Source organism: Globicephala melas, chromosome 2 (genome assembly GCF_963455315.2).
Source record: "Globicephala melas chromosome 2, mGloMel1.2, whole genome shotgun sequence".
NCBI lineage: Eukaryota > Metazoa > Chordata > Mammalia > Artiodactyla > Delphinidae > Globicephala > Globicephala melas.
Genome location: NC_083315.2, coordinates 70,478,217 through 70,491,639, shown reverse-complemented (window position 1 = coordinate 70,491,639; position 13,423 = coordinate 70,478,217). Strand labels below are relative to the sequence as shown.

Sequence of the window (13,423 nt, the reverse complement as noted above, 5' to 3'; positions counted from 1 at the left end):
CCAGGGAGTTCGCACCGTGATCCCTCCCTCTGATGCTCCTTTAATCACAACCATCTCTTTGCGTGGCTAAGACTTCAGTTTTTGATACAATATGGCCAACTTGGAAGGTGAGGAAGGGTAAGAATCAGAGTCTACCTTGGTGGGCTGTCATCTGCGTCTCTGGCACCTACCTCTCTTCCTCAGCAAGGAAGCTGCCAGGTTCTAGCTGGCTGGGGCCAGCAGAGCTTGGTTGGAACCTGTCACCAGCCTTGTCCACCCATCCCCATCCAGTACTGTTGTCATGGTTTGGTTCTATTTTTGCTTTGGCCCCGGTGGACAAACTGGAGAAGCTCCTCCACCATACCAGCCTCTCTTCCCTGCTACATGGAGACAGAGGAGCGTGGCTTCTTCAGCAAGTTATTGTTGGAGATGAATGGGGTGAGTTAGTGGGGTCCTCCGTGGGGCTGAAATAGTGCCCAGTGATCTAAGGTGAAATCCCATGGTCAGCCTGCTAGGAACCTCTCTGGAGAGGGCCCTGAGTGAGCCTGTCCTCTCGAGTAACACAGAGGAGCCCAGTCACAGAGCCCCCAGGTTACCCCAGCTGCTTCCATGTTCTCAGAACTACTCCTCATTCTTCCAGTCAGATTCTCCATCTAAAGAAAGTCTCTGCTTACACACACCCACCTGTCTGGTGGTTTTCTGATCTCAGTAGAAACTTCTAGCTTGTGGTGCGGGGGAGAGGATGGGGGGTTGTTCCAGTTCACACTGGAAGCCAGAGTTGTGCAGATGGTGGCCACCCAGCCAGACACTCAGGAGAGCCTGTGCCCATAGAGCCCACCATGGCGACGGAGACCCTGGGAGAGCCCCGATCAAGTGTGAGATGCAGGCAGAGGGCCAGGGACCACCTCCCCTTGGGGCACTTGATACCCTGGGGAACCAGACCTGAGACTGCAGGGTGAGGTTTTGCTCAGCCCCTTCTCCTGCCATCTGGCCCCAGTCTGGCTGATTCCCCTGGGGCCATCAGCCCCAAGTTCTTTCCCTACTGTCTTTCTTCACAGTCTAATATTGAGCCAGTAGCCTGCCTGGTCCACGGCTGGGCCCTAGTTGTCCCTGGTCTGGCTTCCCGGGTGGCCCCAGCCTGTTGAAAGGATAAGCAGGGCAGGTATGGATAGAAGCCATCCACAAAGGGCAGGGTGGCCTGTTCTCTTGGCTGTTGCCGGCCACCACTGGCAGCCCACGGCCTCCCAGGTGGCAGAGAGCGTGGCTCCTGTCGCTCGATTCCCTGCCCTGAACACAGGAACCAGTCTGTGGCTTGGGGAGATTCTCAGGACGTGAGTCTCCGCCTGGGAAAAGCATCAAGTGTTTGTACAGCACACGTTCTGTTCCCTGCATGGCCTGTGGCCTCTGCATACTATAATTTATTTTGTTTTGTTTTGTTTTTTAAGGTACCTAGAGGTAACCAAGGCCTCTAGGATCTTAAAAACAACAACCACTGAAGAAAAACCCAACTAGTCGTGATTTCTTTTCCAAGCTTTTTTGATGAAATAAACTTTTTTTTTGTTCCTAAAGCTCCAGATGCTTGTGGTACTAAACTAGTTCTTGCCACATAAGACTGTTACTAGTAAGCCTAACCACTTGGCTAAGCTTCTAAAGTCGTCGCTTTCACAGTCACCTCAAACATCCTGAGAGCCACACAGGCCCCCAGACAACTGACAGCCCCGCTCTGGGGCTGGAGGAGGTGCCCTCAGGCCATGGGCTTAGGGAGCGGGTGAAGGCTTGGAAGCAAGGCCGCAGGCACGAGACTTTTCTCGTGCGCACGTGGCGCAGCTGGGTGGCCGATCTGGAGGGAGAGTCTGGCTTTCCTGTGTCACTGAGCAGTGTCCTTGGCTGTATCAGGCCCTATAAACAACAGCCTAATTTAATCCAGGGCTCTAACGTGGGTTCCTTGCTCCTGGATGACGACTTCTTAGGGCCTAAGTTGCCTCTCCTTGGAAACAATGAAACAAGACCAAGCAGGTATGAAGACAAGGAAGTCCCCAGAGACTGGGACAGATGCTTTACAGACCAGTGTTTGATGCAGCAAAAAACAAAGCAGCTTGACTGAGCAAGCGAAGAGCATAAGCCCGTTGGGAAGAGGAATGGCAGCGAGGGCGGCGCCTCGTGGGAATTCTACCCGCCAGGACCCCAGGGCAGGAAGATGACGTTGGGATGCTATCTCCTGCCAGGTGAGACAGCGCCAAGCATCAAGGAGCAGAGCTCCTCTGCCGAGCTGGATAAAGCGCAGGGCTTGGGTCCCGCTGGAGGCAGATGCCAGAGCATCTGCTAACTAAAGGGAGAGGGGAGGTCACAAAAGGCAGCAGGAGACCTGTTGGGGCGACTAGAGAACTAGTGCCCAGAGAGAGAAGCCGAAGCCTGCATCCCCACAGTGCCTCTGGGCTGTTGCAGAGAACAGGCATCGAAAGATGGTCGAAAGCAGGGAGGGGCAAAGATTCACTTGCAGATTAAACACAGAAATGGTTTCTGAATGGCAGATGAGACAGGGAGTTCCCACAGCGGGGGACAGCACAGCGGGCCAGACAGGAGAAACGAGACAGGCTGGTTGACAGAGACGGCCCATGAGAGGCACGGGGTGAGAACGCAACGAAGAGGCCCCTGAGCTGGCAGGTACGAGGGCACGTGCCACACAGACGTGGGAGAGCTGCCTGCTCTCCATACAAGGCTCCGGTGCAAGTCAGGGTCAGCAGAAGAAGGGCAGTACGACACACAGAAGGAAATCACACAGATAGAGAAGAACTCCAGTACCACATGCCTCACCCGGGAAGGTACAGGCCCCCGAGAAGATGAGCAGGCTGCTCACCACGGGGCACTGCTACCTGTCTGGCTGGCTCAGGTGCTGCGTCTTCCACAGGCGTCTTGCTGGACACGAGGATGCTGGTTAACTGCGTCTGAGGTCTTCTGAAGCCTCAGGTGCGCACACAGAAAAGTCCAGCGGGAGGAACAAGCACCTTATTTACACAGCTTGCAGTTCCTGAAAGAAGTCTAGCATTTTCTAGGTCGATTTGCAGTTCTGTTTATTCAAACAGAGTTTTGGAAAGAAGGAATACAATCCTTTTCCTTTCAGTGTATTATTTTAAAGTATGGACTGTTTTAGTAAGTGACATGTTGCACAGTGATTAGATACCTATACATATAGGTGTATGTCTTTAGCAGCCTCCAGTCTTATAAAAGAGGCAGGGAGAGTTTTGGTTTAGCAGGGATCTGAGAGTTTAAATATGTAAAATCCAGTTTCAGATGGTAAAACTCTTGTTATTATGCTTAATACAAGTCATAGATTCAAGTAACTGAAATGCTGGTCCTCTCTTTGGATGATGCGTTGGTAAGAAAAGCAAGGAAGATGCCCTCCGTAACCACAGAGCGTAACTATCTTAAGAGGACATATTTTACTGGAGTTTTTCTTAACACTGTGGAACCCTGTTGAAGAAATAATTTCTACAAATAAGTCTGCCCAAAAGATGCCGCCAGATTACATGTGGGAACTGGTTTTCTATGACCGTGCTAGGGCCTGAGGGCTTTGCCTTCCCGATTGCAGGCATGCAGTCCCAGAAGAGAGAGCCGTGCTGCTCTGAGGGGGCCTAAACCCTGGGACGGTGGGCGAGGGTTATTATGCAGCCCTGGTGCTTCATGCTCTCAGTTCCCTTTGGGGGTCAGGCTGTTTGTGCTGCAGGAATGACAGGTGGTGGGACCGGGGCTCTTACCCCTGTCAGGCCAGATGACAGAAGGCCTGACGGCATCCCTCAGCACCCCCATCCCATCCCGGACCTTTAACACTTGACAGCTATGTTCTGATCTTTACGTTTTCCTCAACAAATAGATTGATTTAAATGCTGTTGGCAAATTGATAACAAAGCAAAATAAAACTTCATAAAACTAAAACTTGACAACCAGTCAGGCTTCTGTTTAGATGGTTCTGCAGAGAAGACACTGGTGGGGAGTGAGGAAGGGAGACGGGTCGGCTCCATTCCTTCAGACTTGTAATGAGCGCCGGGCACGGTGCCAGGCACAAAAGGCTAGTAAGACGCCCACAGCCCCTGCTTTAAGGGGCTCGTGCTGTGTGGGTAATAGAGGCATGTTTTTTCTTTTTTTTTTTTTTCTGCGTGGTAATACATAATTACCCTGTGGTGTGCTAAAAACTATAACACAGATGAACAAGGTCAGCTGCACTGAAGCAGGAGACTGTAAGTCACCCTCGGGGGCATGGGGAAGACTTTGGCAGGATATGGTTGGAGTTGGGTCTTGAAAATTTTTCCTGGTGGAAGAGGTGAGGGGCATCCCAGACAAAGGGACTCCTGTGTGCAAAAGTCAGTAGCATGCACACATGAAAGCACCTGCCATGTCGAAGGAGGCCCCGCAGGGCAGGATGGGAGCAGGGGAGACAGGCTGGAAGGATCAGCTTTCCGCCTGGCCCCTTCTCCCGCTGTCTAGCCCAGAGGCTTATTGCTGGGAGCAAGAGAACATCCCTGGTGGGCTTTTCTGTTCCCCACAGTGGCTAACGTGGGACGTGCTCAGTAACACGCGGTGTGTTGAACTGCATTAGGTGTGACTAGGACTCCACTTCTTAGCACATTTGACGATCATTCCTGACTATTCAGACCCTGTATCCGGGGTAGGCGATTTTAAGGGGAACTCCTCTGGTCTTTCACTTGGATCCTTTGGAAGAATTAATCTTTTTCCATCTAATAGAGTTTATTTATAAATAGGGACTTTTAGAAAGTTGACAAGGTCAATAACCACAAAGCATACATTCTGGTCTCAAAAAATTAGATAATTAGCCATCTTAGCTTTGTAAGGTTTTTTCTCTCTCTTTTTTAAACATTTTATGAAACTACCCAGGTCCCTCAGGGTCAAGCAGATTCTAATCAGGCTACTCCACAGCTCTGCTGAGGGGGAAAGCCCTACCCCTCGACTGCCCTGCGTCCTTGTCTAAGTGTCGCCTCAGCTGGCTCCAGGCTCTGAGGCATGTGACGTGCACTCGCTCAGAGCAAGCGCACTGAAGACACGATTATAGAAAATTCTGGGCTTCCTCTTGGCCTTCAAGTTTTCCTTGCCCTGACATGTTGAAAATAGAACTTGATAACATTGGCATTTGGGTTTTATTGGTCTGGCTTTATTACCCTTTTTCATCTGGACCCAGTGTGGGTGTCTTTGGCTGGGAAGAGGTCAACTTTGGGGAACCGAGAATCGGGCCCCTGAACTATATAGATGTGCCTCTACTGTCTTTCTCCTTCCTCACATCGGGCAGCTGACTCTTACGAGATCTGGACTGCTCCCAGGATGTGTTCCTCCTCTCCAAGACCCCACCTGGAGGACGTGAGTCTTGTTTCCTCTCTTCAGCTCAAGACTTCCATTTGTGCCACTTGGAAGAGGCACTTTTTAAGAGCTGAAAAAAAGTGCCTGGCGTGACTTTCATCTCTCCACAAGGACAGGGCATTTTAACCAAAGGCAACAAGAAACAACATACATGAGAGGAAAAAAAAATCATACGAAAGGGAAGGAACAGAATGATGAGGGGATTCTGAAGAAAATCGCTACCTCAGAGGCACCTGGACCCCTGGTGAAGGAATTGGTATGCTTCCTTGAAGGGTGAATAGTTCTCTCTCGTCTGCTTCTCTTAGCCTTGGCCCTACCCAATTATACAAGAAGAGTACCTACTCAAATCCTAAAGGAAGATGGGAAACAGGGATAGAATAGAATAAAGACCAAGGCATGTGATATAAAACGCTAGAATCCTGTCATAGGAGTGGGAAAAAAAAGTTCTGGGCCTAGGAAAGTCATTGTACAATCAGTAGGGCAGCAGTTCTCAATCAGGGGCAACTTTGCCTCTCATCCCCCAGAGACACTTGACAATGTCTAGAGATGTTTTGGCTGTCACAAGGGGGGGATGCTGCTGGCATCTAGAGGGTAGAGTTCAAGGACACTGCTAAACATCCTGCAGTGCAAAGGGCAGCCCTCACAGTGAGAATTATCCAGCCCCACATGTCAGTATTGACGTGCTGATGCCAAGGCTGAGAAACCCTGCCCTAGGGCCGTCATAGACTCTACACCTCTTAAGGACAGAAACCAAGCTCTGTGTTCCTTTTCTGGCACAGTTGAAGAAAATACAGCTTCCAGTTAAGTGATTCAGTCCTAGTTGTTCCAATTTGGTTAAACCTCAGATCCCCCTCTCAAGGTCCGTGCACTTTCTTTCATAAAGGATTTCCTTAACATTACTTTTTTCCTGGCAGAAAACTACAGAGTTTTCATTTTCCAGCCCCATAGTTCCTGTTAACTTTCAGAGAAGACCCTGAATTAAACCAGCCCCTAATTACAGACATGCCTCAGTGGCAAAGCCTGCAAACAATTGAGTCCAAATTGCTCAAGGCTCCCACTGACAAACAAGCTTACCCCATCCATCTGAAAGGACATGTTACAGTCTGAGACCCGCGCCATGTTGGTGTGAGAAGGCCCTTGTGAATTGCAGGCGCCCCTGGGGGGATGAGGTTTGGGGCTTCACTCCTTTGGGGCTGCCTCATCCTTGTTTCCTAGGGGACAGCCCCATTTGCTGCCCGAGTCTTTGGGAAATGAGGGGAAAGGGAGAATTCTGGCCAAGTTTCTATAATCAGCCTTCAAATGAACAGGTTTGCCTTAGACTGCCACAGATTCTTACTCGAGGGAGAAAGCCCAGCCCAGCCTTTGCAAGCAGCAGCTCTGGGTAAGCCATGCTGGAGGGGCAGCGGCAAAGCTGCATTAGGGCTGTGATCTCCACGTCCTGAGCTGGAGCCGGTCTGGGGGGCTTCTGCTTAGAGGCCCCTCAAGCTCCCCCAGCCAGACTGGGAGGGTCTGCTGAAGCGCTCTGTTACCAGCCTGACTGCACTGCCTGCTCTACAGGTGCCAGCTTAGACCTGAACTGGTCTAAGAAGATGGCTAATTATCCCCGAGGCTACAGTTCATTGTACACGTGGGGGTTACTTTTGGATGTCAAGTTCCTGCATGCTTTCTTCTGCTCCTCTGTAACTGCCCTCACACACTGTCCCTGCAACGTAAAGTCAGGATGGACAGTTGTTAGTGTACACTTAGAATCAGAACATGTTAGCACCGAAAGGACGTTAACTCACCTAGTCCAACCCATCATTTTATGGCTGAGGAAACCAAGGCCAAAGGAGGGACATGATTTGCCTGCGTCATATAGCCAGGAGGAAACAAGGTGAGGCCTTGAACCTGGGTCTGCTGACTGTTGGGGAGTATCTGTCACACCATCCCTGGTGACTTGTAGAGACTTAGCACAGAGAACAGAGCTGACTATTATCCTTGAATCACAAGGAAAATTCTACCTGATCTATGTGGGCAGAGTCCCTTATCTCCAGGAGGAGTTTTATTTTATTTAAGAGTTGAAGTATTTCCGTTTAACCCTTGACTACTATATACTTCATTTAGAAAAATAGGAAAAGAGAATGTTATATCCAGAATAGAACACCAGGGGATAATTCTATGCATTTGAGGTATTTCCTGGAAAAGGAGTTGGTATAGTTACCATCATGTACATCCTCAATTTTTAGGAGGGGCCATTGTTTATAGATTCAGTTTGCAGACCAAGAAACTGGTGAAAAGAGGGAGATGACCTTAACTAGTGACATCTGGAGAGGAGAATACAAAAGATAAATTCTTGGACAGTTCTTGATTAAGTAACTGACAGAGAAGGACGTAATTCTGACCATATGTGTGGGTGAGTGCAGAAGGGCATGTTTCTAAAGCTTTCTGGCAAGGGCCTTGAAATTCAATCTTCCTGTGGTCCACTAAGCTTAGCAGGTGACAGTTACAATCTCACACACTATGAAAGGAACAACAACAGAACAAGGTGCCCCATGTGAGACGAGGAGAGCTAATTCTCTGACAAGTGGGTTAATGGTCATCCTTAAATATGAACCCTTGGCCCAGCTTGGCCACAAGCGATGTGAGAAAGTGAACTTAGTGATTTGAAGAGTGTGGGCCCCTCACCCCTTTCCCCGGGCCCCCAGCTTTCAGCTGTCTTGATGTAGATATCGTGCGAATCAAGATGTTAACTGTCCATCTGGGGGGTTATGGTTATGGATTTAAAAGGAAGAACTGAGCTTCCATAGCTCAGGAAGAAACCGAACTATTAAGCTTCATTCCGTATAGATCTCGGATGCCTGTGCAAGCTTCAAGGAGATGAGACAAAAGGCAGTTCTGAAGATACTTTCTTGTCTAACGGGCCCTGCTACATTAGACCATGAGCTGCTTGTGGCTCGGATGTGGGTTATGCCCATTTTCTAAAACCTTACAAAGGAGCATCCCTGGACCTTGGTGGTGCCAGGAATCACCTGGCAAGGCCAAAGATGGGCCTTGATGCCAAGAAAGCCTGTAAGAAGTTAGAAGGTTTGATCTCATGAAAAGGGCCCTATCATGTATCTTAGGAGAAGGGGTAGGTAGTTCTTCAGGGCAGAGAGGCCCCCAGAACATCCTCTCTTCCCCATCTGTGGGAGACTCCCAGACTTAATGATTGTTGTGGTCCACGCGCCTGGAGGGCCTGGCTCGTGCTTCTCTACCAAGGCTCAGGGAAGTCAGGGTCGGTGGAGGGAGACCTCAGTAAACCCACACACGGTAGCTCCTCACGCATCTGGTTCCCTTGGCAGCCAGGGTGCTCTTAACCCATCTCCTAAGGGTATCAGTGACAGTGCCCAAGAGCAGGGCACCCGATTTCACACAAAACAGACATCTCGGCTCCGCACTCGCCACACACTGCATCTCCTCACCTTCACGTCGGAAGGAGATGTACACCAGCCTCTCATCAAATTTCTGGACCTGCCGGAAGTTGTTGATCATCTCTCTAGGGGACGGGTCCTCCACCCGTGTGCAGTACAGGGCTGTCTCCAAATTTGTCAGCTGCGGGGGAAGAGCAGAAACACCCCCCATGGGCAGAGTGACGCCCCCTTGCCTGACCTCGAGGGAAAGGACCACCAGATCTCACCTCCGAGGCCTGGCGGGAGACCCTTGAGAAAGCAGTGGGGAAGCCAGAAGCTGCCCCTCCCCTGCGCGTGTCTGAGTGATGGGGCTCGGCGAGCCCGTGTGTCTTCCCACTGTCTTCCCACCTCCCGGGGCTGCCGGAAGGGTTCGTGCTGTCAGATCCTGATTGAGCCTGAAATCTGCCCTGCAGGGAGGGAAACCTGGGGTGGTGAGGGGTTCCTCAGCCTCCCACGGAGACTGCATTCCTCTCCTGAGCCTCATTCAGGACCCAGCTCTGAATCAGAGGGGCCTGGGCCTTAGTCTGATGGTCCCATCAAGAGGAACCAAAAGAGGGAGGCAAGAGGCTCACAGGTCATCGGACTTCTAGTTCCATGGTATTTTCATACACCCATATAGATCATGTAACTGTTTCTAAGGCAGTTTCTGGGTTAGGACATATTACTGCCTTTCTGAGCATTTTATCTCTTGATTCATCACGTCTTTATTCCTGTCAGCCTACTTGCTGCCATTTATCGAGGTCACTCAGATCAATAGCTCATAGTAGAAAGGAAGGAGCAGCAGTGAGAGCTGTGCTGGCTCATGAAGCGGGTGGGGGCCGTGAGCCAGTGTGCAGCGGCCCCCTGGTCCCGTCTCCTGGGCAGCCATACTTCCGACTGATGAAACTCAGCTGCAGGGTAGAGACACCGGCAGTGACCTGGAACTCAGCTCTTATCTTTGGGTCTTAGCTCTGTCACTAACCAGCTGGTGATCCCCAAGTTTCCTCAACTCTCTAACCCTTGCTTTCATCACCTAAGAAATGAGAGGGTTAGAGATGATTCCCAAGGACTCTGTCCCCCAGTTTTACACTAGACTGTGAACTTCTTGAGGGCAGAGATCCTCATTGCTGTAATCCCCATCCCCTCGGCTTTGTTAAACAGTCTAACCTGATCCTGTCTTTATTCTGCCCCTGTAAAGGAGCCATGCTCTTTCCTGCCTGGGAGGTAGACACTATCCGCTGAGGGATATATTAGGAAACGCAGCTTAACAGCTCTTATTTAAAGAACTGTGGAGACAGATTCATTTTCCCCACTTGACTTGATAGCTCCACTTTTGAAGCTCAGCCTGTAATTTCTGAAGTGCTTCCAAGCCCCTGTGATATTTGGAGAGGTTTTGAATAGCTGCCAGTGAAACTCTAAGTGAGGAAATCAAGTCGTTGATTATGATATGGGTGGTGGTAGCGTCCGAGGTACCACGTGCTCTCTGACAAGAAAGAGCACGACAGTTACCTGCTGCTGGGAAATTTCCACAGGGTTCCGGAAAACCGTCCAGAGCACGGTCGGGTAGCAAGGAGGTGTGGTCAGGGACCCTCGGTAGCGGTAGTACTCCTCAGGCCTCTTTGGCAGCAGCTCTTCAATGCTGAAACCCGGAATGGACACTTCTTGGCCTGGAGAGACATGTTGGGGGATGATGTCACCTTGCTCCCCAAGGCAGAGGTGCAGCTGAGCATATGACAGACTAGGAAGGTGAACTAGCCCCATTCTGAGCCATCTGATCCTAGGACTTGGTCACAGACAGTACCCGGCCCCCTGCATGGGTTCTTCTTCAGATCACACAAGGGTGAATACACTCTTCTCCAACAGAGAGTGAATACGCCTCCAAGGACCTCTCACCTTTGTACTTTACATCTTTAAGGTGACTGAAGATCTTGTCATATGATGGATTGAAGGAGCCCACCTGCAACAGAGATGGGGCAGGTTGAACAGGGACAGAATTCAATAGGCTGAGCTTGGCTTGACAATTGTGAATGGAAGGGCTCTGCTGAGGGTGTGTAATCACCACTGCTGAGATCCTCCCCAAAGGATGCACTTTACTAGGACAGTTATGATGCATCACTAGGTTGTTAGGGGGTTGGCGGAATGGTCCTGCCCTCTTGCATCTCAGGACATCCTATTTCCAGCTCAAGGCACTGGGGCTGGGGTGTCCCAGAGCAACAGGTAGAGCTTGTGCTCCTGATTATCTGGCTGTGAGCTTAAAGGCCACAAATAGCATGTTCTCTAACCAGAACTTAAGGGAGCTTGAGTTCATGCAAGCCAAGTCAGGCAAGTAAGTATGTTGAGAAACGACATACGTGCTATCTCCTTAGGGGGGAAAATGCAAGCAAATCAGGTGTTCCCATGTTCTGGGATTAAGGAAAGAACTTATGCTGGGGTTCCTATAAAGGATGGAGCTTGGATGCTGGAAATTGTATCAGGCATGTGATGGGGCAGCAGTGAATGATTCCCCCACCCCCGACAGGCCCTGTCCAACTTGGCAATTCCTTGATTATGCAATAGGGCTGGAGACTAGGACTCATCTTTCCAGTGTCACCTAGGACATGCCCATTCCTGCTGTCCAGCCACAGAAAGGGCTGCCTCCAGGCCAAGAGAGCAGGAACCCTGTGGGGAAATAGCCCCTGCTCTAGAGTCAAGACACAGCCGAAACGGAACAGACGGGTGTGCAAGGAACCAAATGCCAAGTCTGATGTCATCCTGACATCAGATTTCATGTAAAATGCCTCTCAACATCTCTTACCTCTATGAGAACAGCTAGGACCGCGAGGCCTTCTGGCTTGTCACTGGCGATGCTGGCATTGGGGTACAGGTCCGAGTTATAAAAGACCATATGCAGCTGCAGTGGGAGAGGGGAGATGAGTTGCTATCCGTCAGGGGATAGGGACCCATGGGAAGCTTTCACTTTTGCAGGAGACTGGAATCCAATGGGAGGGACAGACCACCCCCATCCCTAGCTAGATTCGGCCTCCCAGACCCTTGCCTCATGGCCACCCCAGTGTTCCCTTTTCTCTCAGTCCTCTAGACTGCAAACTCCACCAGGCCAGTCTGTCCATCTTGTTCACTCATGGTATCCCAGGGTCTGATATGGTGCTTGAAAAGTACCAGGTACACAGTAGATACTGAATGAATGAATGAACACATTGGCTTTTATACTAGCTGTGAGAAAGCTTGGATACTTTGGAGCACTTCTCCCTTCTGATTCTTCCTACTTATTCTGGAGCCTGGGGCAAAATGGTCCCGTGTGGCTTGCCCAGCCTAAGCCCGGCCACTCTGCATTTGATCTGGGGGCCGGGGCAGTACACCTCCAACTGTACCTTAATCATACTTGTACCCAGAGCAGGACATGCATTTATCTCTCAGGTGGAGACAGGCACAACATGACTTTTATACAGGTTTTATCAACTATATTTTAAGAGACCATGAAACAAAAATGCTACTCCATGAATGTAGACCCCAAAATACCATTCTAAACTCATTTTTTTTCAAAGCAGAAGTTACTTATCATTATTAAAGTGAGGAAAAGAGAAGTTTTTGAGAAATGTTGGGTTTAAAAGGTCTAGGTAGGGCTTCCCTGGTGGTGCAGTGGTTGAGAGTCCGCCTGCCGTTGCAGGGGACACGGGTTCGTGCCCCAGTCCGGGAAGATCCCACATGCCATGGAGCGGCTGGGCCCGTGAGCCATGGCTGCTGAGCCTGCGCAACTGGAGCCTGTGCTTCGCAACAGGAGAGGCCACAGCAGTGAGAGGCCCGCGTACCGCAAAAAAAAAAAAAAAAAAAAAAAAAGTCTAGGTAAACTCTGATGAGTGATGTTGATAATGAGGGAGGCTATGCACGTGTGAGGGCAAAGAGTATATGAGAAATCTCTGTATCTTCCTCTGCATTTTGCTGTGAACCTAAAATGCTCTAAAAAAAAAAAAGTCTTAAAAAATTAAAAAGAAACAGTCTAGGTAAGCATTAAGACATTATTATGACAAGCTCTGTCAATGTTTAACCTGATTTTTTTTTTTCTTAAGCAAAAAAAATGTTTATTTGGGTCAAAGAATGCGATTTGGGGCACACAGATTTGGGTAGCTTCCCAAACAGTGTCCTGCTAGGGAGTAAAAGGGGCTTTTAAAGGCAAAGAAGGGAGGTTTGCATTACAAAGAATTTTGTAATTTTCAAGTTGGAGGCAGAAGCTAGTCTTGGCTAAACATGGTTGAATACTAGGGCTGTTACTAGAGGGAGGGAAAAGTTCGTTAATGTGACAAGTTGCAGGTGTTCTTGCAGAGTCCATGGAGTATTGGTGGTTTGGCCCAGTTCAGAAGTTCATGGTTCCCGCTGGTGAGGACGTGCATAAGGTTCACCTCCTTAATGGCCTCCCAGCTCCATTTTAAAACCCCTTGACGTAAGTGCCTCCATTTTATTTCACAGTCCTTTCTCCTGATTCTCTTGGAATCTGTCATCCTCCCCCTACATGACAAGGTTAAGTCTGTGATCTGAGACTCCCCACCAATTGGTTAGTAAATATTTCCATTTTCAGCTGCATTGGTGTTTGTTTCAATTGTCATTTTCTTTGTTGTCTCTTCTCTCCAGATGTGGCTTTTGCTTCAATATTAAAACAATTCCAGCCTTCAGGAAAC

At 49.6% G+C, this 13,423-nt stretch overlaps 2 protein-coding genes across 3 annotated transcripts in view; one reads left to right on the top strand and one right to left on the bottom strand.

Annotated features, from left to right (window-relative positions):
• The window catches only part of CA12 (carbonic anhydrase 12), a 60,061-nt gene that overhangs the window by 2,027 nt on the left and 44,611 nt on the right, over nt 1–13,423 (bottom strand). For both annotated transcript variants that reach the window (XM_030878934.2, XM_030878936.2), the window contains exons 5-8: nt 11,548–11,643; nt 10,647–10,710; nt 10,263–10,420; nt 8,787–8,916 (exon numbers count right to left, since the gene is read on the bottom strand). In XM_030878934.2, coding sequence (XP_030734794.1) covers nt 8,787–8,916; nt 10,263–10,420; nt 10,647–10,710; nt 11,548–11,643 — 448 coding nt within the window. The remainder of the gene's footprint in view (nt 1–8,786; nt 8,917–10,262; nt 10,421–10,646; nt 10,711–11,547; nt 11,644–13,423) is intronic.
• Nucleotides 1–13,423, top strand: part of APH1B (aph-1 homolog B, gamma-secretase subunit) — a 95,439-nt gene that overhangs the window by 54,203 nt on the left and 27,813 nt on the right. The gene's annotated exons all lie outside the window — the stretch shown is intronic.